At 41.6% G+C, this 24,756-nt stretch overlaps 1 protein-coding gene across 3 annotated transcripts in view; it reads right to left on the reverse strand.

Moving 5' to 3' along the window:
- Positions 1-24,756, reverse strand: part of LOC109632380 (kelch-like protein 29) — a 213,193-nt gene that overhangs the window by 71,485 nt on the left and 116,952 nt on the right. For all 3 annotated transcript variants that reach the window (XM_020091615.2, XM_020091613.2, XM_020091614.2), the window contains one exon: positions 5,118-5,256. In XM_020091615.2, coding sequence (XP_019947174.2) covers positions 5,118-5,256 — 139 coding nt within the window. The remainder of the gene's footprint in view (positions 1-5,117; positions 5,257-24,756) is intronic.

Here is a 24,756-nt window from a genome sequence, read left to right on the forward strand (position 1 = left end):
TCCACAGGGAGCCAGCAGCCATCCTTCTGAGGGAGGGGTTGGGTTGTTCCATGACTGTGCCTTGGTCTTTTAAATAAGAGATGTCCCCGCCCACCCCCGAAAGAAAAAAAAAAAACCACCATCACACCTAAAGGGAGCCTTTGTCCCCGCCGCAATACTCATCAGTAGCCTGTAGTGTATGAACTGAGACATTAGTTGTCATTTAAAGCGCACTCAGGAGGTGAGAGGGGGGGAGAAGGACATCCAAAAAAAATAAGATAAAATAAAAGACAATGGCGTTTGTCTCTGGATGGACATTGGCTGGAAAAACCAAGGCAGTTACTCTTTTTCCTCCTGCAAAGCAAAAAGCCATATAGTGTTATTGCCCCTTTTTCCGCACAAAGCCCTGCAGTGGGGGCAGGTAGTAAGACAAGAAGAAGGGAAGGGAGAGGGGGAGTGTTGTTCAGGGTTAAAGTGATGAAGGGAGGTGGGGGAGAAAAGATGGGGGAGAAAGGGCTAAAAATATAAAGAGGAGCATGCTCATCAACCTGGTCAATTAGTGCAATTGGAAGCAGCTCAAGTGGTAGTCTGTTTTGTCTGAGCACTTGTGTTATGAAAATGACTTTTTTCTAGAGCTTCTTAAAGAGGTGGATATTTATGCCGCATCTGATTGCAGACTCCAAATTTAAATAGTGAAAGAGGGAGGAAGGGAAGACATAGGACAGAGAGAGGGAGAGAGAGAGAGAGGAAAGGGGGGAAGAAAAAGATGGGCACACTCAGGCAGAGAGATTTGTTTGTGAAAAACGAACCACTTACTCAAGAGGAAGTCTTAAAATCAGCAGAGACTGTCAAAAATGGTGGTGAGCAGAGGGAGAGAGGAAGGAGGGGTGCAGCACGACACACACACACACACTCACACACACACACACACGCACAAACTCACACTTCCTAATACATCCTTCAACCTAAAAAAAGCCCATTTTACAGGCGATACTTTTAGCTTTCTCTTACATGACCATTTTTTCCCAGTGGAAGTACATACTCGACGATATACGACGACATATTAAGATGGACAGTTTCTCGATGCAAAGCCTATGTTTTCTGGGCCAAAAATTGTTTGTATTTACATTCCCCGTCACAACATAAATCAGGAATGAATTATAAAAATAAACACACATAATGTGGGAGCTCAGTCAGTGTCGGGAGACAAGTTTTGCTTGCGTTTGCATTCCGGTAATGAGGCCACGCTACAGCATCTGGTACGAGACTGATGCGGAGGTTTTTTTTGGCTAGAAAGAGGCTAGTTTGTGTCAGACCCACTCTAAAAGGACAAAGAGGACAGGATGACAGGTGGAGAGTTTAAAAGCCTAAAGCTGCGTCCTAGTGTGAGCCGAGGGCCATCAGCGTGAGAGGGGGAAAAAAGAAATGTGGATTTTTTTTGTGATAGAACTCTTGAGTGAAAAAGTTCAAAAAACTTTACCTGAAAGTTTACTTTGAGGAGCAAAATGAACAAGCCAATAGGAATATGGATGTAAAACATTGCAACTACTTTATTAAAGGGCCAGTTCACTGAAACTTAAATAATATGTCAGAAAAATTTGCCTTCCAGTGTTTTATTTGCCTAATGGAGGTCGACCAGGAATTCCATTTCTGGTTCTTTATTGCTAGTTCTAATTTTTTTTAAAAACAATCCACAGCAAAAGAAAATAATGGATTTTTTTTTTTAACAAAGAAATGATCCGTCTGAAAATAGTAGACAATCTCTAAATATATAGAGAGTTCACAGATAATACATGATAGTAAATCTTTAATTATTGTTTTCTCTAATTAAAATATATTGAAATCGGAGATGATATACAGTGTCCTTTGTCTCCCTGGAAAGAACCACAGAGGGCTGAGCAGTCCACACAGGGCTCAGGTGCAGAGTTTACACAGGGCCCGCACTGTAATAGGCTTTAAAACAGCTCTCTGCCCATCTTATAACACTCTCTGACTCACAGGCACAGAAAGAACCATAACAGAGGGCGAAGAAGGGAGGAAAAACAAATGGCATGAAAGCATGTGTCAGGACTGCTGAAAGATTTTTACATTACTGATGCAGTGGCCATAAATTAAATGCCTGCGAAGCACACTTATTTGAAAATCCTGAGGGGTAAAATGGAATTACCGGAGATGATCTGTCTCCCTGCTCTGTGCATCGGTCCTTTAAAGGGTAGGGTAATAGGTTTTTGGGTGGGGGCAAGGGCAGACGTGTGCGTACATTTCGGAGAGGCATTACATTCTGCAGGTACCATGGGCTGAGCTGGCTGCTTGAATGAACATATACTTTAGGAGAGGCCTGAATATTTTAGGTGAGCGTAGGCAGTGGAGGAGAACACCTAAAAGAGGGAGGCAGACATCGGAGGATTATGTTGGAAAAGCGAGGATTTGAAATTTGCAAGATAAGCAAAAATGTTCAAATGCATGTGTTTTTTTAACCCTTTTATATATTTTATTATATATTTTTTGTTTACACAGGAAAGTCCCTTTGTCATACAGCATCTCCTCTGTCGGGGAGTCCTGGTCAAGATGGGCTACAAAATTTGTTTAAATAGAATCTGAACAAATCTTCATAATTACTTTGTCATTCTATGCTGCTACATGTTGGCTCTTTTCCAATAAGGCCTTTAATTTCGTAAGTGAGTCATTGGGTTGGTGTGTGATGTGCAGTTCCTCACCCTCCAGTATTACATCTCTACTTTCACTCTGACTAATGGCAGTCTGCCTGGATAACACATGAGAATTATGTCCTTTCATCCTCCGTGCACGCACGCACGCGCACACACTCACACACACAGGTGGTTTACATTGGGCTGACAGGGCCTCTGAACAGCAGTGAATGCATCCTGATTGAGATGGGCAAGGGAGAGTGGGTACAGAACATATAAAGAGATGAAGTTTCTCTCTCTCTCTCTCTCTCTCTCTAATGTGACCTCATAAAGACATGGACGGCAGCGAGCCACGGGTAGCGTCACTGTAACTCATTGAAAAAGTGACCAGAATGACACATGAGAGGCCTTTGGTAGTCATTGCTTCTGTCCAACCAAGCTTGTGGCACTCCACCTGACAGCAAACGCCTCTCAGCTACAACCCAAACGCTCTCCTCCCCTCCTGTCCCCCCCGTTCGCTCGTTACTGACATTTATTCCCATGTTGCTTCTTCCTCCCTGTCCCTCTCTTGTCAACTTCTCACCGCTGTCCTTTTCTAACACACCTCTCATTTCCATAAAGTCACGGCGCCACACACTCTCTAATATCAACAGCCATCACTGTGGATGGTGCAGCGTTAGCATAATGCTGATGATCGTGACTTCATTTAATCGACGCAGAGACGTCTCCCAAAATTAACAATTAGTATAACAAATCCATCAGATATTCTCCAGTGTGGAGGCGAATGAGAACATTTCTATTTTAGACATAATCTCGTGAAAAACGACGCCGTTATGATAATAAATCAAAGCAGTTTTACAATTAATTAGCCAATTAATGGGAATTTGCTCTGTTAAACTGTCAAATTAAACAAGAAAAATCAGCCTGTGTAGGCAGCAGCAGGCATGAAGATGAGCTTGATGAAACTCAGACCACTCCTCTGGGAGCTGCAGCGTCTTTCAGGAGCCCCGTCTTCACGCATTAACGATTTGGCGACTGTACATCCTGGATAAGAGGCAGAGACGAGACAATCTGATGGACAGAGGGCTTCAATTCTATCCAAAGTCACCCGAGTCTCTCAGGAAGCTTCTCTGCTATTGTCAAGGTCAAAGGAAGACTGAGCCTCTCGATTTTATTCACGGGCGCTACGAGTATTGCTGTCATGGAGATGAGTGATCCTAGAACAGACGCTGCTCTGTGGCTTTTCTATCTCTGTTCTCTCTCTGGTCCTCCTCCCTCTCCGTCCCCATTCAGGAGGAACAAGTGTATCGGCGGCGAGAGTGGAGGCCGCGGCAGCAGCGGCTGATAAGCAGCTTTCTGATGAGCTCGCATGGCTGCAGGGCAAAGTGGCAAACTTCCCCAAGGCGTTCTAGCCACCGCCAGCGACTGTGTGTGTGTGCATCTCTTCTGTTTTGTCTTTGTATTTGCTCAGCACTTCATCCCCAGCCATGCAAGTGAGAACAAACGCACATACTCGCGCACACAAGCAGCAAGGCGGCAAAACAACTTTGGGTCCGGGGGACTCTCAATCAAGCTGAAAACACCTGCAAGGATTTGAAGTGAGGATGAGGACATTAGGGAATTGTGGTATTCCCTTCCCGGAAAACAAGGCAGATAAAAAAGGACATACTTGCGCTATCAGACTTTACAGTCACTCTCACACGTTGTGCACACACATCTAGAGACACTAAAAGGATCTGCCGCTGACACACACATGCACAGACACAGACAGGCACCCATGGAAACAAAACAGCCCATGAACAAAAATAAAAATATGGAGTATGAAGGGCAGAGTAGAGAGGGAATACTTGAATCCACATCAAACAAATACATCACTGAAAGGTGGTGTTAACCTGTGAAAGTGGTGGTTCATTAAGCTGTTTTAGATGCGCTTTTGTCTCGTCCTTTTGTTTATGACTCTGAAATGTCTTATTAGACTAACCATGATATATTAGCATATGAAAAGGCTGTTTTGCGGCAAAACTCACGAAACAGCAACAGAAAAAAGTGCCAGCTCGGGAGACAACAATCCCTCTGCCCACAGAAGACAGCGTAGCTTTGGCAAATTACCACCCAAAGTGAAGGAAGTATGATTCTTTTGTTTTGGCCCTTTGGTGAGTTTTAGAACATCCCCAGTCATGGAACATTTTCACTGCTCATTAAAATGGAAATGTGGTTAAATTGCCCTACATGGGGGAGGAAAGGTAATGACGAGGGTTGACCTTTTTCTTTTTTTTTTTTTTTTTTCCTTTCTCCACTTTCAGATACATTCATTTGAGCGGGAAGAGGAAGGAATGGCTGCTGGCCCTGTGCTAGGAACCAAAGTCTTCACACACCTGCAAGAGAGAGAGGGGAAGGGAAAAGAAGAAAAAAAAAAGCGACACAAATGCGCCCTATGAAAAGAACAGATTGGATCAACAGCTGGTGGGAAGAAGGGAAGCGAAGGCAAACCTTTTCACCAGGTCCTTGAAATACAAGCTGCAGGAAGCTAGAACATTTTGGTGGACTTCAAACTCTTTGCCTTCAACAATTATTTTCAGGTCTGTAAACTCTTTCGCTCTGCGCTGTTGGTTCAGCTCCTTCAACATCTCTGTAGAAGAAGAAAAAGAAACAGACAGTGCCACATTTGGGTTTAGAATATTGTCTTTTTTTTGGAATACAAGTGCATCAAAAAAAGCATGACAACAAGAAACAGAACACAATGTTGAAAAGTGCAGATTGAAGAACACAATATTGCTGGCAGGTCTTAGGAAACAGTGTTCATTACATGATAGACAAGAAGTGACAATGTTTGATTTGACATTTCGGCCAAAGCAAAATGAAGCCTGTATGTAAATATCAGTAGCAGAAAAAGAGTGCATGTAAAAAAATAAATAATTAGCTCACAAAGTCTATACTGTACTGTGATTGGTCAAAGCATGCTTGTGGTTAACAGAACTATCCATCCATATCTATGTATGGCTTATCCTCTGGGGGTCGCAGGGGGCTGGAACCAATAATGCAGGAATAAAAAAATCATATAAAATATAATAAAATAAAAATGGTTGTTATGGGGAAAGACACTTGTTAAACTGTATTTGACTTTCAATTTAAGCTGCAGCACTAAAACCTCAATGGCGGCGAGCTAAATGAAGTGAAAAAACGTGTGGGCTGAAAACAGAGACACTGTCAATGCATTATTCATATCGAAATGAAATTCTTTGGCTTCTCACTAATGCCCTAGTCAGCACAGAGTTGACCTTCAAATGTTGCTCAATGAGAAAACAACAGCTTATCCCCAAAATCCCTTCTCTCACTCTCTCGCTCTCTCACACTCTTAGAAAAACACCCCTCTTCTTCCTCTCTGGGAAAAAAAAAACACGACAATAACAGAAAGTGACAAAACACAATCTGAGAAAACATGCTTAGAGCAAACCAATGTGCGGTCGAAGGCAAAGAGTACACAGCGAGCTGTATAATCTGGTGCAGCCGTACAATGTTGGGCCTGGCCTTGCTGTAGCGCTGGGTCGGAGGCTCTTGTTTCGCTGCGTCTTAATGAGGCACCATGAGGGGATGCTGAGAATGGAAATCAGCGGGAGACTAGCAACAGCCTTAGGAGAGATAACCACAACTGTAAGCTTTGTTAATCTCCACGACCATCCACTACTCTGGACGCCACAACAGGCAAAGACTAAGAGATTCAAATACAGGAGAATAGTACAGAACATCACAGAGGGAACCGGCTTCTACGCTGTCTTATGGCGTTAACAGAGCAGTTCATGGAGACTGCAGGCTGTGAGATGTAGTAAACACGTATTAGGCCACAAAACACAGTCTGTGTTGTATAAGGACACATGCTGAGAAGAGAGAAAGAGCAGCCACAGTTCTGTATGAGACACAGGGAATGATGATATAGATAAGAAAGGTGGCCAATCCTCCCTTGATCAGCAGGAAGGGTCATTTTTCCTGAGGCTAGTGCAGCCACTCTACCTCAGCGTAAACACGGCAATCTGACCAGCAGCGAGCATTTGTTGTCAACATCACGTGTACCAAGAAAGATGTGTGCTTGTGCACGTGTGCATGGGTGGACGTGTGTGTTACCGTCTAGCCACTAAACGTGCAAAACTGATCAGACTTGTGATTGTATTCGCAAAGTCCAAGCTGAAATAAAGGACTTTTATTTTCTGCTATCATCCTGAAAGAGGTCTGTGTTCACGGCAGACACAAATCAGGGATTTAATTAACCTGGAATGACACTCGCCCCTCTATTTGGCTGGAATATCTACTCATTTAGCTCCTTCCATTCTCCTGGCTGACACTGGCAGCTCAGCTCTGAATTAATTCTGCAGCTGGAATTATAGCGTATAAAGACACATGACAAATAAGGTGCAATTCACAAGCGTGCCTTGATAAAAAGCCTCCTCGCAGAGCGGCTCATCCCTCAGTTATCGCGTCAAGAAATGAATGGCCAGAGAGAAGGACCTGGTTATTAAACATGCTGCATAGCTAATGAGGGGAAATATTGTAATATATGCAGTTTTTGACAATATGTCTGCTGTGCTTTGACCACCTACACAACTGTATGGTTGGAGCAAACCATGCACATGCAAACACAAAGCTGGCATTTGCCTTGTCTTTCATCCATCTCTCTCCACATTCCACTCCACCACTGCTTGTCAGTGAGCCAGCTATCTGATTACTGTGTGGGCATGGGCTGTGAATAGTGAATACACAGTAGTTTTGAGTTTGCATTAGTGGATCTCCAGCGGCCGATATGGCTATCACCTCCAATCAGCCACACCGCATACCATCCATTCGCCCCAACAATAGAGAAAGTGAGAGGGGGAGACAGAGAACTCCACTTGTCAGCAAACAATGGCCGCCTCCCTCGGAGCCATGCAGATACACCTGAATGCCTGTTGCAAAAGCTAATCATCAGCTTCTTGGGTGGATCTGTGAAGTGCCCTGGAACAACTCATCACCGGCAGGGACCATGAAACCGCACATGGCATCCTCATTCAGGGGTTTGGCGTGGAGTGTGGTGAGGCACAGCCACGTTCAGCGGCTTTGAAACACCAAACATCTCAATACTGTTAAAGGAAACAAATCTCTGGAGGACTGTGCGCAACACGGAGTCGCAGCAGACGCACAAAACAGCAGCGTGGGTTTGTTTTGTGGGAAGTGCATAGATATTCTCATAGGGGTATAATGTGCTACATTTCTGGAGTACAAGTTGTGGACTGCAAACAGTGATAAAATGTGCCAGAGTAGTTTCCTGCCCCGAAGCCGTTCACAACAATAACAACACCCTGTGACGGCTCCTTGTGATTGGTTGATACACTGCACAGGGGCTACGAACGCGGTGCCAACTCTGCTGCTCAGCCTAGTAACTCTACTGTCAAACATCTCCGAGCGCTGTGGCCAATGGGTTTCCTCGGTTGAGATTTCCAGTAACCTATCACCATGCACCATAATTCACGGTGTGGCAAGTCAAGTGCTGCTCTGTGATTGGTTGTTGTAAAAAGGGCGACTCCGTGTGCCATTGGTTGCCAAACACGGAGCCATTTTAAGGTTCTACATGTATTTTACATGCGCCTCTGTAGACCCACCATTTTGTGTTTGAACGAAAAATTTTAAAATTTGGTTGCATATACACAAGTAATATTTTCAGAGGAGCTCACCAACCGGGCCTGAGTTGCTGTGTACAAAAGGCTGAAAAGTAAAGGTCAAAAATCTAAAATTACAGCAAAAGGCGGAAATGTAATTTTTTTTTTTCCTACTACCTTGTGAAGATGAATCGTCTTGGAATTTTAATTTAATTTCCTTTGCAGGGCTAAGAAAGTGTCTTTCATAAATATAAAAGTCAGCTCACAACCATATAAAAAATAAATAAATAAATATATATATATATATATATATATATATATACACATACACAGACACACACAGGATTGTGTTTTTCTGATATTAAGTTCTAAAATTTGTGGCATCATAATTTATCTTCAGAATATCCGAAGAATTTTTTATTTTTATGAATATGAAACAACACATCAAAAATGAGGGGTAAAAAATATTTAAACTTTTCTTTTTGGTTACAAATGTTTTTTAGAGCACGTACGAAGGTTAGATAGATTAGTTTCTTTCTAAAGACTTGATGTGACACCTTGTGAAAGTCCGTTTTTATAATACATACAGCAGAAAGTGACTTTGAAAACATGTTTTCTAAAATATAAAAATGTTCCCTCTCTCTCCTAATAAATCTCGTTCCTACTGCACAAACAGACATGTAATTGTCCACATATCTCAATCCAATTGGCTGACATTCTGTGTTGGGGCAGAAAGAGCACTGATGTGTTGACTTTGACCTTTTTGTTCTCTTTCAAACTTTCAACAATCAATTCCCACAACACTCACAGCTTAATTACCTAGAACAAACCATGCTAGCTGATCAATAATTCAATGTACAAGTCTGCCATAATGGCTTTTCTTTAGCTTGGACAGCACTTCACTGCACTGTTCAGTTTTTAATCAAATAGCACTTAATCATTTTATCACAGCACATGTGAAAATGAAATTAATTTATGATTTATTAATTGTCTTCAAAGCAATTAATAAAACAATCTGCAAAGTCAACAATATTTTCTGAAAAAGTGTTGCTCTACACGCAAGATAAATATACAAAAAATATATTTAATTAACTAGAAATTAATCAAATTTGACAAAACCAATTTCAGTTGATTTTAGTTTCCCCAACAGATTACTTTCCAATAATATAAACTCTGTTTGAGCTTAATTAATAAACCAATCTAATTGAGGGTTAAAAAGACACTTGGAAAAAAGAATACATTTATATCTAAACATTTTTTAATTAATTAATGAACAATCACCTATGGTTATAAGTGATATGATATATTTACTATTTACATAGTACCTTTTAATGTGATTAGTCTGGATAATATATGAATGGCTTTTACAAGCTATGATAAGATGAGTTATATAATTACAGATATTATAAGATATATTCATTTTATAACTAAGGGGATCTGCTTTCAAAGAAGCAGCACTAGCAATGTTGCAGGGCTAAAGCCTTGGACAGAGGCATTTTGATCAAAATGGTCTTTCGATTAGTGGGGACGTTTGAGAAATTCCAGTTTAAATGTTCCTTTTGCAACAGAACGAGCAGAGTGGGCCAAGATCATGGTTCCTAATAAATGCACACAAAAGAACTCTCTCCAAGCAAAAATCCCCCCCGCAGAGAACACAAGGCCTGAAACCTACATTTAAAGCACTGATAATGTCAGGAGGATTCATGAGGGGTATTCCCATGTGAAGTGCTGCCCTGGTAACAAAAACAGAATTGAAATGAATAAATAATCAGATAATAATTATGGCTTACTTGTTTTTGTCACAGACTCCAAAACACTATGGTGCAGATCTGAGCAGCATCATATGAATGTTTGGGGAAATAAAACTTCTCGTCTCCTGCTGACTTTGATAAGAACACCACTTTAAAATAGCTTCCCTGTTTCTGACTGCACACATTGAAAACACCCACACTCACAGAGATGGTCAAGAGTTCACTGTCAGCACAGGCTGTTGGATAATGTAATCTCTCTACTCTGCAACCTCAGGTCCCTCGTACAACAGCGGGGGGAAAAAACTCAATATCAGCTCTTAGACCGAGGAAGCATTTAACCCTATTTCTTAAATTATGACACACTGATATGCTTTTTTTTTTTTATTTTTCTATCTCTAAATCGAAAGCCTGGTTATTCAAATCCAGGGTCTTAACACTGCCTGACCAAAGCTTTCAAAAAGGACATTTCTTTAGCACAGTCTTTTTCTCTCCTATTGCAAAAAGTCTGGTGAAATAACATCATACAATTCTTGACTTTATAGAACAGTAAAGTAGCTATTTAAAAATTATTTTTCATGTTTTATAATTTATGTGAATTTAAGTTATTTTCAAATTAATTAGTGTGCAGTGGTTAAAAGTTGTTCAAACAACATTGTTTGTATAACTTCCTAGTCTATATATATTATAACTTTGTGCACATTAAGTTGTTTGAATTAGTTATTATTATAGACAAAACTAGAAATGCTTAGGTTGAATTCAATATATAGTTTTATGCACTTTTACTAGTCATACATTCCATTTTCTTTTAACAAACGATAATCAAAAATTACAGAGTTTAAATATTTAATAAGAAAAGCAGGAAACTTTCTGGGCTGAAAAATGTTTTATAAATAAGACATTGATGTTCATTTGAGACATTTCTGCAAAATATGTAGAAAATATCCTAAATCACATAATGTACACTAAATTAACAGAATATTCAAAACAAAAATATTTTAATAAATATATATTTTAAATATTTTAATAATATAGATTATTGTGTGTGTTTATTTGAGGTTTTTACAAACCTGAACCTGTTTTTGATGCATCAGGCCATTTTTGATGGAAACATATCTTGGTATTAAATTTATCATATCTATTGGATTCGTCACACGACATTTCAAAGAAGGATGCACTGTACAATACACTGCAAAACCACACTTATGTCCTATTTTTATAAGCTCAAAACAGGAGGGAAGGCCACCACCTTTCAAAAGTGTTTTTTTTTTGTTTATTGCCACCATCTTCAGCTCAGGACAGTTCATTTCAAAAGCCACAATGGCTAAATGTCAGCCTTTAACGGGTGCAAAATGTCACCAGCACTATCAGGCCACTCATCTCGCTGCCATCTGCTGAACGAATGATGCTTTACGTAGATAAAAGCCAGCAGATGTGTGTTACCCAATCTAGCCTGTGTCTCTTTCACAGCGCAATTACTCCAAACGGTCCCTGATACGTACCTCTAACAATCACTGCCACATTCATGTCTGGAGACGTCCCAACAGCCACTGACTACTCCCGGCAAATCACCACGAGCCCCCTCGAGTCTCTAGCCGTCCTGATTTCAGCATTTGAGAGAGGAGTGGAGCCATAAAGCCTCAGAAAAAATAGTCCACGATGAGGACACTTTATTTTTTCCCCACTGCTCGAATCTGCAGCATGGCTGAGACTCGAGCAGCTCGTCTCAGCCATGCTGTCGGTGGTTATGGACAGAGCCTGGGGGTGGGTTGGGGGTTTAGGGGTTACCATGACAAGGGAAAGGAACCGGTGCCCCTCAAAGACACTGTCTGGGCCTTTGTTGTCTTCTCCAAACAGACATGCGAGAAAATACCTCGAGTAAAGTAGCACAGAGAGCTCCCTGTCCTGCACTGCGCACTCTGGTGCAAGGGTCAGACACACTCACATATATGCAAGCCAACAATTGTCACCAACAGAACAAAGTCAAGGCAAATACAAGAAGAGGCTTTGAGGAAGAAGAACATAAACAAAGGGAGCCCTGGGAGTGTGTGTTGGCCTGTTGCAACACTGTGACAGGATGTCATGCAATGTTTCTCTTGTACTTTCCGTTTGAGTCTGGTGAGAAGAGGAGACAGTCTCTGGTCTCGGCTGGTGCAGCGGCCTTCTCATTAGACAGGCAGGAGGGAGGGAGAGGACAGACGGTGACATGTGGTCATTCTCCCTCAAACTGGTTTTAACAAGAGGATAAACCTGTGGCTGTCAAACAAGAGCTCTGTCAATATCTCTTCTCTCCCTCAAGCGCCACAACATATGTTTATGACAAATGAGATGCTTTTTTTAATATACATTAAGATGGCAAAGGCTTCTTCAGATTTTCCTCACTGTGCCTTTGTAATAACAACATTTAATGTCAAAACATTTCGCTGTTTTTCTGTTTTGCAGAAGTAAAGACCTCTAATTTATGTACGAAATAAACCAAATCATTTGAGCTAAACCACAACTTCACATTAAATGAATCCAATTTAATTCATTCTTTTTTTTTGCACTAATATCTTTTTTTGACAAGATTTTTCGCTATTTCACCCTGGTGCATGACAAAAAACACGCCTGTCTTTTTCTCTTTGCAATCAGTGTAGAGTGAGTCTAACCTCCTACAGATGCACCATGGGAGTAACTCTACCCGCGGAATAACTGGGACATGACTTCTGTTCCAAAATAATTCAAAGGAGAATCGTGGAGTTTATTCTGGCTGAAAGCATTTTAGGCTACAAAAACAAATCATACCATGATGCCTATTTTCACTTCCAATTAAAATGCTCCAAAAGAATATGAGATACTCCAAAGTTGTTATTTTAACACGGCTAGAAATTATGTTTTTACCAAAAGTACGTCTTAATTAGGATGTAAAGAGGTAACACTTATTGTGCCGATACCTGTCATCCGGTCATGTCACATGACAAGGAAATAAAGAAGACATAACGGGCCCACAGAAGCAAAACAAAAAAGGAATGGGTGTAAGTACACTGACTTTAGATTTAGCAAGATCCAAAGGCACATCAAAGATTTGTATAGATTTATATTCCTGGAAACCCATTTCTCTTTCTGTGTGTGTGTGGTCCCCTTATAGCTCCCTGACACATCATTAGCACTGTGGAGCTCCTCCATGGCTGTTTTTAAACCTGTGTTTTGAACCTACTCGAAATGTCAATATGGTGCCAAGCCACTAATGTGACAATCATGACCAACTATACATACCATGCTCATATTTTTGTTTTCCATCATCACTGAAATAAAAGACCCATTCAAGCATTTAACGTTTACGCCTTTTACAGGTGGAAAATAGCTCTCTCTTAACTTTACGCTCGTCTGTGAAGCTGACCATCATCAAAATCCAAGAATATCTCAGGGCAGGGGATATTTTTAACTGCTCCCCACATTCAGGCTGAGCTGATGACAGCTTCATGCAAAAGAAGGTGCAAGGAAAGCTGCAGGCTCCTCTGCAGTGTCTTGAGCTGTGTTAGTGTCACTATAAGTGGCCACTTTGGGAAAAAGTTGAGGGACACCAGATTCCAGCTGATTTAATGTGGAATTGTGGGTAGGAAATTTGGACGGTCCGTTATCACTGCAAATTAGCATTCGCCAAAAACTCCTGCTCAACTGTCGCCAAAAAATTTGCAGTCAAAAACAAGGAAATGAGCCAATGACACTGTGCATCATCCATACAGCCTCTCACAACACACACACACACATACACACACTCATCACAACATAAATATCATCCATTTCTGAGAATGTTCTCAATACAAAAGACATGAGCAAGAACCAATATCACAAATGTGATGCATCTCAGTAACGTCTGCATCGCATAAAAACACAAATTTCTCTGAGGCGTTTACCCGCTCGCGCGTATGATTCATGCAATCTCAACAAAACAATCTGACGTTTACAGCGGCACCTTGAAGGCAGCTTAATGTTAATTTCTGAGCTTGTGGTGTGGCCACAAATGTATTCACAATCCATCACCCTGACGTCAGTGTCATTCCTGCACATATATATATATATATACATATAAAAAGGACATTACAACATGATTAAGTGAGTGGGGCAGAAAGAAGGACTAATGAAATGTGATGCACATTGGATTAATAAATAATTGTGAATTAATTAGCTAAATTTACTGCTCCAGTGAGGAGCAGCAGTCATATTTCTGTTTCTCTGCCACTGGAAGGAGACAGCATGAAGAAAGCTCTGATTGGTTGATTCAGTGCTGCAGAAAGACAGCCAATCAAGCACTGGAGAATTTTACACACAACAAAAGGGCCCCATATGCCATGATGAAAATATAGATGCCACTATATGTAGTGGCTTGCTGAATGAATGCATTCAGAGTCAACATGTATTCTCCTTGTCAGAGCAAAATATTGCTTCTGACTTGTTTCTATGGGCAACAGACATATTTACATTTACAAGAGAGAGCGGCCAAACTGTTCCGAGGCGACAGACTCTGATTCAACAGTTTAGGTTTCCTCCATCGCTCTGAGCATTCTGCAAATTGCCTGTTGAAAAAGAAGCAATGCAGCTCCAAATATGACTAGGAAATCTTCCAAAACCAACGATGGCTTTGGATGAATGGGTTGATCATTTAATAATGTATCTCAATTTCTTACCATTAGAGAAACCTATATTATATGAGACACTTAATGAGAATTGAAGAGCTCCTTACTTGTAATAAGAGCTGCTTTTGGGAACTGATATAAAATAGAAGGAATACAGGGCTGCATTCTTTAAAAAGCCATCTTTTTATTACTCAGGCCGAACCTTGAATTTGTGGATTGGCTTATTCATCATAGCGCCAAAGAGGCAAAATGCCAATAGGAGATTTAGTTGTTTTCTTATTGTTTTTTTTTAACCACATGTAATTGTATGAGCAGACTGTGCCCTACTGTAGCACAGATTAGCAAATGAACGGCTCAAGAATTACGGAGGACGTCATTGTCAAACTCGGGGTTCACTAATTCATCCACAACACAAGCGATGACTTTGTCACAGTGCAAAAATACACACACACAGGCGCTGATGCAGACAGGCATATGCAGAAACAGACACACAAGTGCACAAATGCACCTCAACACACAACCATATGCACACGACTTTGGGTAAGACAATGTCATGAGAGAATAATCCTAATAACAATGCTGTGCTTCTGAGAAGTCGCTGGCTGGTGTAGATAACATACTATATATTTGGAGGGGATTTGATTAGAACAGAGTGGGTACGTAACACTTCTCCATCTTCCCTTTTAATTTAATTGCTAAGTTGCTGTTTCATATAAATTACTGCGAGGGCCAAAGTTCTGTCTCACCCCCATTATAAACCTTGGTGGAAAAAGCAAGACTAAGTGAGTGAAATGAATCATCTGGACAGGAGGTCCAGTGCATCAGCGTGAATGCAACCTTTCAGGGAATATCTGTTTCCTATGTGCTTCACCTTGAGATGGTTGACTGAGCAACCAGGTTCCTTTGGAGCTTCCAGTTGTGCATGAGTTAGAGTGCGTCACACTTACTAACATGCAGAACAGAGAGCTGCCTACAGTGCAAACAAATGGCGGGCAGCCAACTGCACCGGATCACTTCTGTTCCTGCCGAGAATGAGATTTGACCTTAAACTGCGACATCGGGACTGCAACAAATACACGTTGTCTGCCTCCCTCAGTTAGGTAAGTCAGTCCACTCTGGCTTTTCATCATCTGTCGTTTTCCCCTGTGTGGAACCTGGCAGTGGGACAAAGTAATCACTCCAAACGCTTTTAAAGCTCTCTATGGAAAAATAAACATAGTACTTAAAATATTTAAACAATCAGATGCCCTTCATATATACCGCGCACATCACATTGACTGAGCAGGCTGAGCCAGTTATTAGAGAGGCATGCCATGGCAGATGAGTCTGTTTTTCTTTTTCTAAAGGTGCGTCATGTCCGCCGTCATAAACACACAAACAAATGAGGCGCTCTCTCACTTCACTGTCTTGCAAAAAATTGTCTGTTCAGCTGGGAGTTGTGTTTCCATCACTGCCGATCTGAGCTGGAGCTGCTGAAAACCTGTCTACTGCAGAGCCATATGACCTGGGAGTGGAATGCTGACTGCATCCATTCCCATTGCAGGGAAAAGTCAGATGCTCTTAGATGCTGGTGTTTTTGGAAAAAGGGGCTTAAGTTAATCACTATTAAAATTATTTAGTTTTAGGGTCTATTTCAGTCAACATTTTAAAAGTGCAAAGTTCTGATTGAACTAATACTTAAAATAGGCTGCTAGTTTTTGCCATTTTTGAAATACAATACCTGCCAAGCGGTTTCATCTTTCTGAATATTCAAAGTACAAACAGACCTGAAATAAAACAAAGTGCTAACTCCACTTGTGCACTAATTAAAAGTTTAAAGTTACTTTCTCCTCCACGAAACCAAAAGCCTGCTCATGTAACCTTTCACATTCAGGCACGCACTGGTGGCTGAAGACAGATGCCAGTGTGTGTGAGAGAATGTAGCAATGCCGTCTTGTATTACACCTCGCCAGTGTTTATGGGCTTGGTTTGCTTGCATTCCCTACGTGCTCTGCACATGTGCGATACTGGGTCTCTACGGGCGACATTGTGGCCGAGATGACCCGAAACGGAGGCACGACCCGACCACGACAACCAGAGAAACAAAAACAACAACAAAAAATTCCCATGTCACCAGCGTGGCCTTAAGATAAATGTCACATACCCCTCCCTCCCCAAAGACAATGTGTTTACTGTGTAACTTTGTGAAAGTCACAGCAGCCCAAGCAGAAAGGTTAGAGGCAGGGTTAGGTTGTATGAGGGAGCCTTCGCAGCAGAGTGCACACCTGAGATGAGCTCCCAGGCCTACGGTGGAGTCAGGCGAGTAATCTTTGCATTTCATCAGATTTTTTTTCTTTTCTCTTTGTCTGCGCTTTCTTTCATTCCTGCCTCCCTCTTTCTCTCCTCTTTCCATCTGCCGCTCTCGTTCCCTCCTCGGGGACAGAAAACAGTCCATTAGACGAATGCGCTGCCCCACAAATTCTGATTGTGTCCAGCATGCTCCGCTGCTTACGTGTGGCTGATGTGTTCTTCTAAAGTTATAATCTAAGTTTAACTCTCTCAAACAGTCCTCTTTTTGTAAAAATCCTGCCGTCCGGTCATCTGCATTACATAAGAAAACAATGCCTGTGTGTGAGAGAGAGTGGATGCAACTACAGGAGAAGAATAGTGATAGTACCCAACACTATTATTCAGAGCTGCAGCCTCTAGCACTACTTAATATGGCAAAAACATGTTACTGTTTCGACATCTCATCCTGGTCTATCTTACTGCGAAAGCTTCAAGTCTATTTAGCTTACAGAGTGCAGCACTAGCCTACAAAGATCTCTTGATTGCAATCCAGGCCATTATCATTTGTCCGTGTCACAGAGGAGTTATATACAGTATCTTCACATGCCGAGCCAGTTGCTAAATCTGCGGAATAATGACTTGGAGAGGGGAGCCATTCTTGCTAATGTCAGGTCCTGTCATTAGTATTTATTAGATGTTCTGCATACATTATCAAACCCATTTAAAAGTTTCTACGTGAGAAAGAAGTTTGGACAGGAGAGCACACCGTGAACATTAGCAAACTAATGCTGCTGAACAACTTCTGGACTATTTTTTTTTCTTACTGAGATGGTACTGCACATCTGCTGCTGTTTTGGATCCTGAGCTCCTTCCCTGGTGCAATTATGGCTCCTTATTAAGAGAAAAAACATTCGATATTGACCGGCTTCCTGCGCAACATCTGCTGTGTTTACACTCAGCCTCATTGATAATGCATTACTACCCATTTCATGGACGATGCGCGGAATAACACATCGACATTTGACTCGGGGCAATTAATCTTGTCATATTAGATAGCCCCTGACATTAGGTGTTTGAGATTCAGGCCCGTTTGAGGGTGTAACATACATTCGCTTTGACACTTCTTGACACACAAATCAATTTGCTGCCACGTAACCGAGGGTTATGCACGTCTCATGGAGGCAAATGGCACTGGTCCAGTTTGAGACCTCTCCCGAATACTCAATGCACGATATGCTCTGAGCAACTGTGTCACACTTCATCACAAATGCAGGCAACACATTCAGCAGTCAGTGTTCTAAAATTTGGGATGGGGCCCAGATGTACATGAGAAGATTGAAATTAGACTCTAAATTTTCCTTAAAAATGCTGAAGAAAAAACAATTTACTCAAGTGCCATGTCTGAGTAAAATGTATCTAGGAGGTACTTACGCTGCCACTTTATTAAAATTACAGATGAAACAAAAGCAAAAGCGTATGAAACAAGTATAGTTGCTATAGATTAAACTATATATATATACATATAGTCTAAGCACTTAAACCATATACAATAACAGTATTTTAAACTCATCTGACAAAACAGTTTTGGTGTAATGTCTTTTTCACCCACTTGAACTGTCAGTGTTTGCTTTGGTTAAATTTGCCTTAGCTTGCTGCCCATTACAGTTTCAATTGTTTGTCCATTACCATCAGTAAACCATCTGACTGGAAAGGTGGCTGCTCACTTTTAAACCAGCTCTGGTTGTGGAAGTAAATTTCCCACTTTCTCCATTGACATTTCAGGAAATACTCATAAAAAGAGTTTCAAGCCAGGAACCAGGTCAACCAGCTAAGAGAGGAATCGTGACCATTAAACAGTTGATGCGAAGCAAATATATATTGGAAAAAGGAAAAAAGGGGAAGGCACTGTAATTTTGCATGAGTGACAGAGCTGTGCATCCCATAAATCATTACAAATGATTCCTTTCCGACAAGTTGGTGCCCTTCCTCTTGAATTTCTATTTATTTTATTGTTAATATAGTGTTGGAATATATTGTAGTTTTATCTTGCATCTATGTATAAAGCTTTTCATAGGGTAGGGTCAATCACAGCTGACATGATTTTCACGGCCATGGTAAATATTTTAATGGTAACACCGAGCTCCAGCATCATAATTGTTACTATTTCACTGGAGAATTATGGGTGGTGTAGTATTTCTCCTTGAATAAAACATGTTTTTCATAAAACAGTTGATATCATACAGAGATTCGCAGTCTCTTAGCTTGTAGTACGTCCTGATAATCAAAATGTCTATTCAGAAAATGAAGGATTTTGTTCTCCTGGAACTGCAGTGTTGAGCTCTATGAATATATCTAGCTAGTTAAAACTATTGATTCATGACATTTAGCAACTCTCCTACCACTCATCCAATAATTTAGCTAACAATCTGAATTATGTTTGCAAGCGTTCTCCATTTTAGACATCAATCAAGTAATATAACCAAGCATCCTCCGTTGCAGCACATACTGCTCAGGTGTACAACTTAATTTTTTGGATAATACTATCATTGTGTATCATTATAATATCACTTCTACTTACAGTTAACTGAGTTTTTCTTCCAAAATTGATTATGATATAAAGAAACAACAGGGTTAATTGCTTCAGAAATAGCAGCTCAGTTGAACAAAAGAGCCACAAAACAAAAAAAACACCTGAAAACTAAAAGAAACACTGCAGGCTTCCTCAGAGATGCTTAGTTTATCATACAACCCAGTGTCGGTGTCAAGGGTTGTTCAAATTAATAATATTTTTGATTTGCTTTTTAATTCATAGCACGAAACAGCATAACAAAGTGTCATAGAGGGAAAGAAAAGCAGCGGAAAGGAAATAACCTTATCTCGAACCTCCACCTGTCTACAATAGATATTATAAATGAGCAGAGATGTGATCACAGCAAGAAATCCATATTGAGTGGTTAGTTACTCCTCTTTAAAATCTTACACAGCACTCATATTGATTGTTAAGCGAGAATCCTGTTTATTTCATGAACGCAAAATTTTATGGAAATAAACCTGGAAGGACTAAAGACAAAACTCGTATTTTCAATTCTTTGATAGACAAATGGGGCCTGAAGCATCCGTGGATGTCAACTTTAAACAGTAGCAGGGTGATTTAAACAGAGTCATAAAGATTTCATATAAAAGTAATTACAATGCTCGACAAGCTGGAGGTGGCTCTGGACAAAAAGGTGCAGACGTTTTGTGAGGGTAATAAGGCAAAAGAGACAGATTGATGGGATGATTCAGATGAAAATATCCACCTGGACTTTTACCGTTTTTTCCTTTTGAATTCTTCCCTCTCGTAAATTTTCCTCTGCCACTTCGCTAAATGAGGCATTAGAACAAAACAGGCTATTAGAGAAATGGCTAACAACTCCAGCATTAATAGAGGAAGCAGAAAGAAGTTACAGAAGCATGGAACAGGTGGCAGATAGAGTAAGGAAGGAATATATCGAGGAAAAGAGTGAAAAGGGAGAAGAAAAAAGCAGAGGCTATAAGAGGGTATGAGAAGCAGGTGGATGTTGGGGTGGTGGTGGGGAAGGAGAGGATGCTGGGGGACGACAGCACAGGAGTGGTGACGTCAGGAGTGGGAGGTGGGGGTGAAATCAACAGACAGACAATTGCAGTGAAGAGGACAGGTGGGGAGGAAGGGAGGGAGGAGAGTATAGTTTGAGGAGAGCACGAGGGAGGGAGGTGCAGATACGGTGCCCCCTCTAGCGTGGCAGAGAGCCGGGCCTGCTGCTCCTTGGCTGCACCGCGTCTGTGATTATGCATGTAGCAGCCGGGCTGTCAGGCTCCAGGTCCTGTGACTGCGCTGCCGCCACTGAGCTTTATCTCCAAATCCCAGTGATTAATGAAGCCTCCGCCGCGTTCAGTATGGCGGAGGTGGACGAGGAATGATCAATCTTAATGAGCTATCCACCATCCCTATATTAACTGCGGGGGGATGTAATGTATGGGGCTCCTGGCGGGGGCTCCTCTCCTTTAAAATACGATAACGAGGGAGAGAAAGAACGAGGGCAAGCAGCTTTCCTTTCTCGTGCTTATGACACACTGCTGCTACTACCCTCCCTCTCCCTTTTCCCCGCTCTCTCCTGAGAGGCCGAACGGTACTAGAAAACAGTTAGACATCTCAATGGAAGCCATCCTTAGCGAAAGTTAAAGAGACAGCGTCAGGTTGCTGCTCGGCTACATCCGAGCAAGGAGCTCAGCGGTCTCCAGACCACTCCCGCCGCTCTAAAATGAGATGTTTGAGTCAATACCATCAATATATAGGCCCCTTATGGACTGGTATGCCAAGGTTACTCATAAGCATATCGCCATCATACTGCATGTATTCATTTAAGAGAATTACCTGTGCATATACTGAGTCCACAGTGACTGGAATAAATTTCAGCCTCATTAATAATTTGCAACATTCTCAGCGCTCATGAATCCAATTTCGGTTCCTACTGAAGTTATCTAGAATTAAGAATTTACACTGAGAGAGAGATAGAAAAAAAACACAAATGAAAATCCATGCATTTCATATTTCAAGTTAAGCCTGTTTTGGAATCATAATAACCCAAGTTCTGCTTTAGCTAATCCTGATGTGGATAGCTTTAAGATATCATCACCCAGCGCAACACCGTGTTGGCTTTAATTAATTTTGCCACTGCTCATTCTGCGTGTACGCTGATCCGAGTCAGCATATTTGATATTAAAAATTAAGACAAAGAAAACATCCCTCTCACCAATTTCAGTATATTTGTCTTAGTGAAAGACATTGTGCAGTGAGGATGCAGTCTGCACTCTATCAAGGAGGAGAGAGAGATGGAGACGGGGAAGAGGGAGAGAGAGAAAAAGGGGAGGGTTTAATTAATGTGCATGATATGATTAATGGTCTCAGTGTGGCTATCACAAACTGGCTGTGTTTTTAATAACTGGTTTGAACAGCCTGTCATGCTAACAGTGTGTTCCTGTGGTTGAATCAATATGAATATTTATGCACCACTAATAATACTGATACCACTGTGGGCTCCTTGATAACTGCAGCTATTTTAGTCGACAAATATCACCATGGTGAGAGATATGCAAACTGAGTGTGTCACTATTACTTGTAGTAACATCATAAACATGTAACAAGGTAAAACTATAAACAACAGCCTTTGATAAGATTTGATTAAAGGTCTTTGCTCATCAAGTCTCCAAAACCTTCGTCCATTAAAGTTTCCACAATGGGTTGGAATTGCTTGATTTTGCATCTGGCAACATGCGTTCAGAGAGTTTTTTGGGCTGTTGTGGTCCACCTCAGCCAATGATGCAGCACTTCTGGTCTTCATTTGGCCCCGACAAAATGGATGTGAGTCTAAAGTGGCCCACTTGTAAAATAGCAAATGTGGCTGAAATATCCCAAAACAAGTCTGGGCCTTTTTTGGCAAACATTCGGTGCTCCAGGCAAAGTGAGATCCTAAAGTGGCCCATGTGGTCAATGGTAAATACGGCCCAAATAGCACAAAACTAATTTTGGCCATCTTTAGTTGACATGCAGACATGGCTTACTTGTGGCCCAGATTGAAGTGGACAACCCCAGTGAGGTGTAATGGAATCAGCACATATTTTGTGGGCCAGATAACAGTGTGGCAGTGTGGGCTAAATCTGGGTCAAAAATATTTTTTTTATGAGGGATTGGGATCATCTGGATTACAGATATTTGTATCCTTCTTTTTGATATGCAGTCTGAGTGCTGGAAGCATATCAAACTGGACCACTGGCATCCTGAAATAGACTTGGAAGCAATCAGGATAATTTTACAGCTCCTCTGTGAGAAGATGAAATTCTCCTTGTTTCTGACGGCTTCTCAAGATTGATCAATCCAACGTTTACTTTCTATTTTTTCAGTAAGTGATTGGACCGCAAAATGCTCGTATCTTCTACTGCGAAGTTTCAGAGCGGATAGACACGCATCCAACTCTGAGTGCAATGTGTCTGTGTGTGACAATTTTTACTGGAAGATGGATTAAAAAACTCCCCAAATACAGAATTGGCGCGTTAAGACCTTAAGTCTTGAAAAAGCAGGTATGTTATCTCCTTTAATCAAATAACACCAGCACACACAGTCTGGCCTTGTAAACAGTCACTATCGTACTAATTTGGTGATCTCTAATTTCCTCACTTAGCTGCAATATTGCAGCAATAACGGCTGAAGAACCAATATGCCGGTGGACAGTGTTTCCACAGAGCCAATATGCTCTGTCCAAAACAAACAAAAATGAATGCATAATTTAATTTGAAGTTTGAATAGGGAAGATGAGGCAGATGAAGCAGTTACAGCGGAGGAAAGCTGAGGCGGCGTTGGGTGCACAGAGTCCAGTCTCGCCGTATAGCTAAAGAAAAACACTGATCTTAACTCGGCAAGGCATCTTAATTGCATTCACTAGCAGCTCCGGAGCAGCTCGGTCCCCAGATGATGGCTGATGTGAGCTGACTGGAAGATGAACTTCCTGGGCAGAGAGGGGAGGCTGGGTGCTGCTGGGTGCTGCTTGATGTGTGCAATGGTGAAGGAGTGCAACCAGTGTCCCCCCCTCTAGTACTGGCGTGAGAGCCCCCCTGTGATCGTGCGCACACGTGCATGTGCGTGTGAGGGAGAGAGAGAAGAGAAAGAAGCCAGTAAAGGGCAGAGAGGAGGAGGGAAGCATTAAAATGATGTTTGACAAAAGAGGCGAGGAGCCACATGCTCCGTGCTGCAGCAGGTGGCCCAACAGATCTGAAACTACATTCTCAGCGAGACCGTCCAACCTGTGCAGTGACTGTATTCCAACAGCTACTTATTTTTAGGCATTTACAAAAAGGAAAAAAGAGGAAGAGAGTTGCCTTCAGCCAACCACAGCTCCCAGCAGTCGTCTCAGCTCCAAGCTTAAACGAGTCTGGGAAAACAATATCAAAAATATTATTTGAGTGGCTGGCATGGTGTAACAGCGGTAAAACTTAGAAAAACAGGCTCGCGTGTGTGTGCAAATCATAGCTTCCTTTTGATTACTAATATGTTTTCTCCGGTCATGAGTTGCCTTTAAATGGTGCTCAATCACATTTTGCAGCGAGCGAGTCTGCCCCTGCTGAGCTCGGCACTAGCTTCCCCCGGCAGATATTCATCAGGACAGCCATCGATTTTAATGACTTGGTCAATAGACACACAGAGAATCTGCTCTCAGCATCTCCCTCTCTCTGACGTTCACACTCTCTCCTCTACTCTCGCCTCCTCCTGTGTCCTGTTCTTTTGTTTTCTTTCTTTTTTTTGTGCGTCTCTTACAACAACACCAGTCCTCCCACATTTCACAAAACAGTTGCTGACAGTCGTCACAGCTGTGGATGGAGCTACAGATGTGGAAAGATTATTTAATACCTCATCCACACTAAAAGAAGCAGGTGTACGCAGGTTTTTCAAACCCTCTAAGAAAATGTGATTGACTCCTTTCCCATTGCCATTAGAGGACTTTGTCTTTCAGTTTCCCCCCCCCCCCCGGTGTATCATGTTTGACGTCACAAATGCACTGGAAACTGAGTGGCTCTCTCATCTCGCGCCTTGACAAATTAGCAAATTCAGCCGGGTGTCACGTTTCCATCAGTGCCAATCAGAGCTGATGAAAAACCTGTGTCTACCCAGGAGTGAATGTCGATTGAATCCAATCCCATTGCAGACTAGAACCAGATGTTAATGGGTGTTAGTGGATTTTTTGACCAGTGGAAAAGGGGCTTAAGTGTGTGTTAGCTTGGTGAAATCCTGTTATTATGATAAAAACCGAGGTTGAGGGAAATAAAGAGAAAATGTACGAGGAGTAGGTGGTGTGAGGGAAAT

The sequence above is a fragment of the Paralichthys olivaceus genome, chromosome 19 (assembly GCF_024713975.1).
Source record: "Paralichthys olivaceus isolate ysfri-2021 chromosome 19, ASM2471397v2, whole genome shotgun sequence".
In the NCBI taxonomy this organism is placed as follows: domain Eukaryota; kingdom Metazoa; phylum Chordata; class Actinopteri; order Pleuronectiformes; family Paralichthyidae; genus Paralichthys; species Paralichthys olivaceus.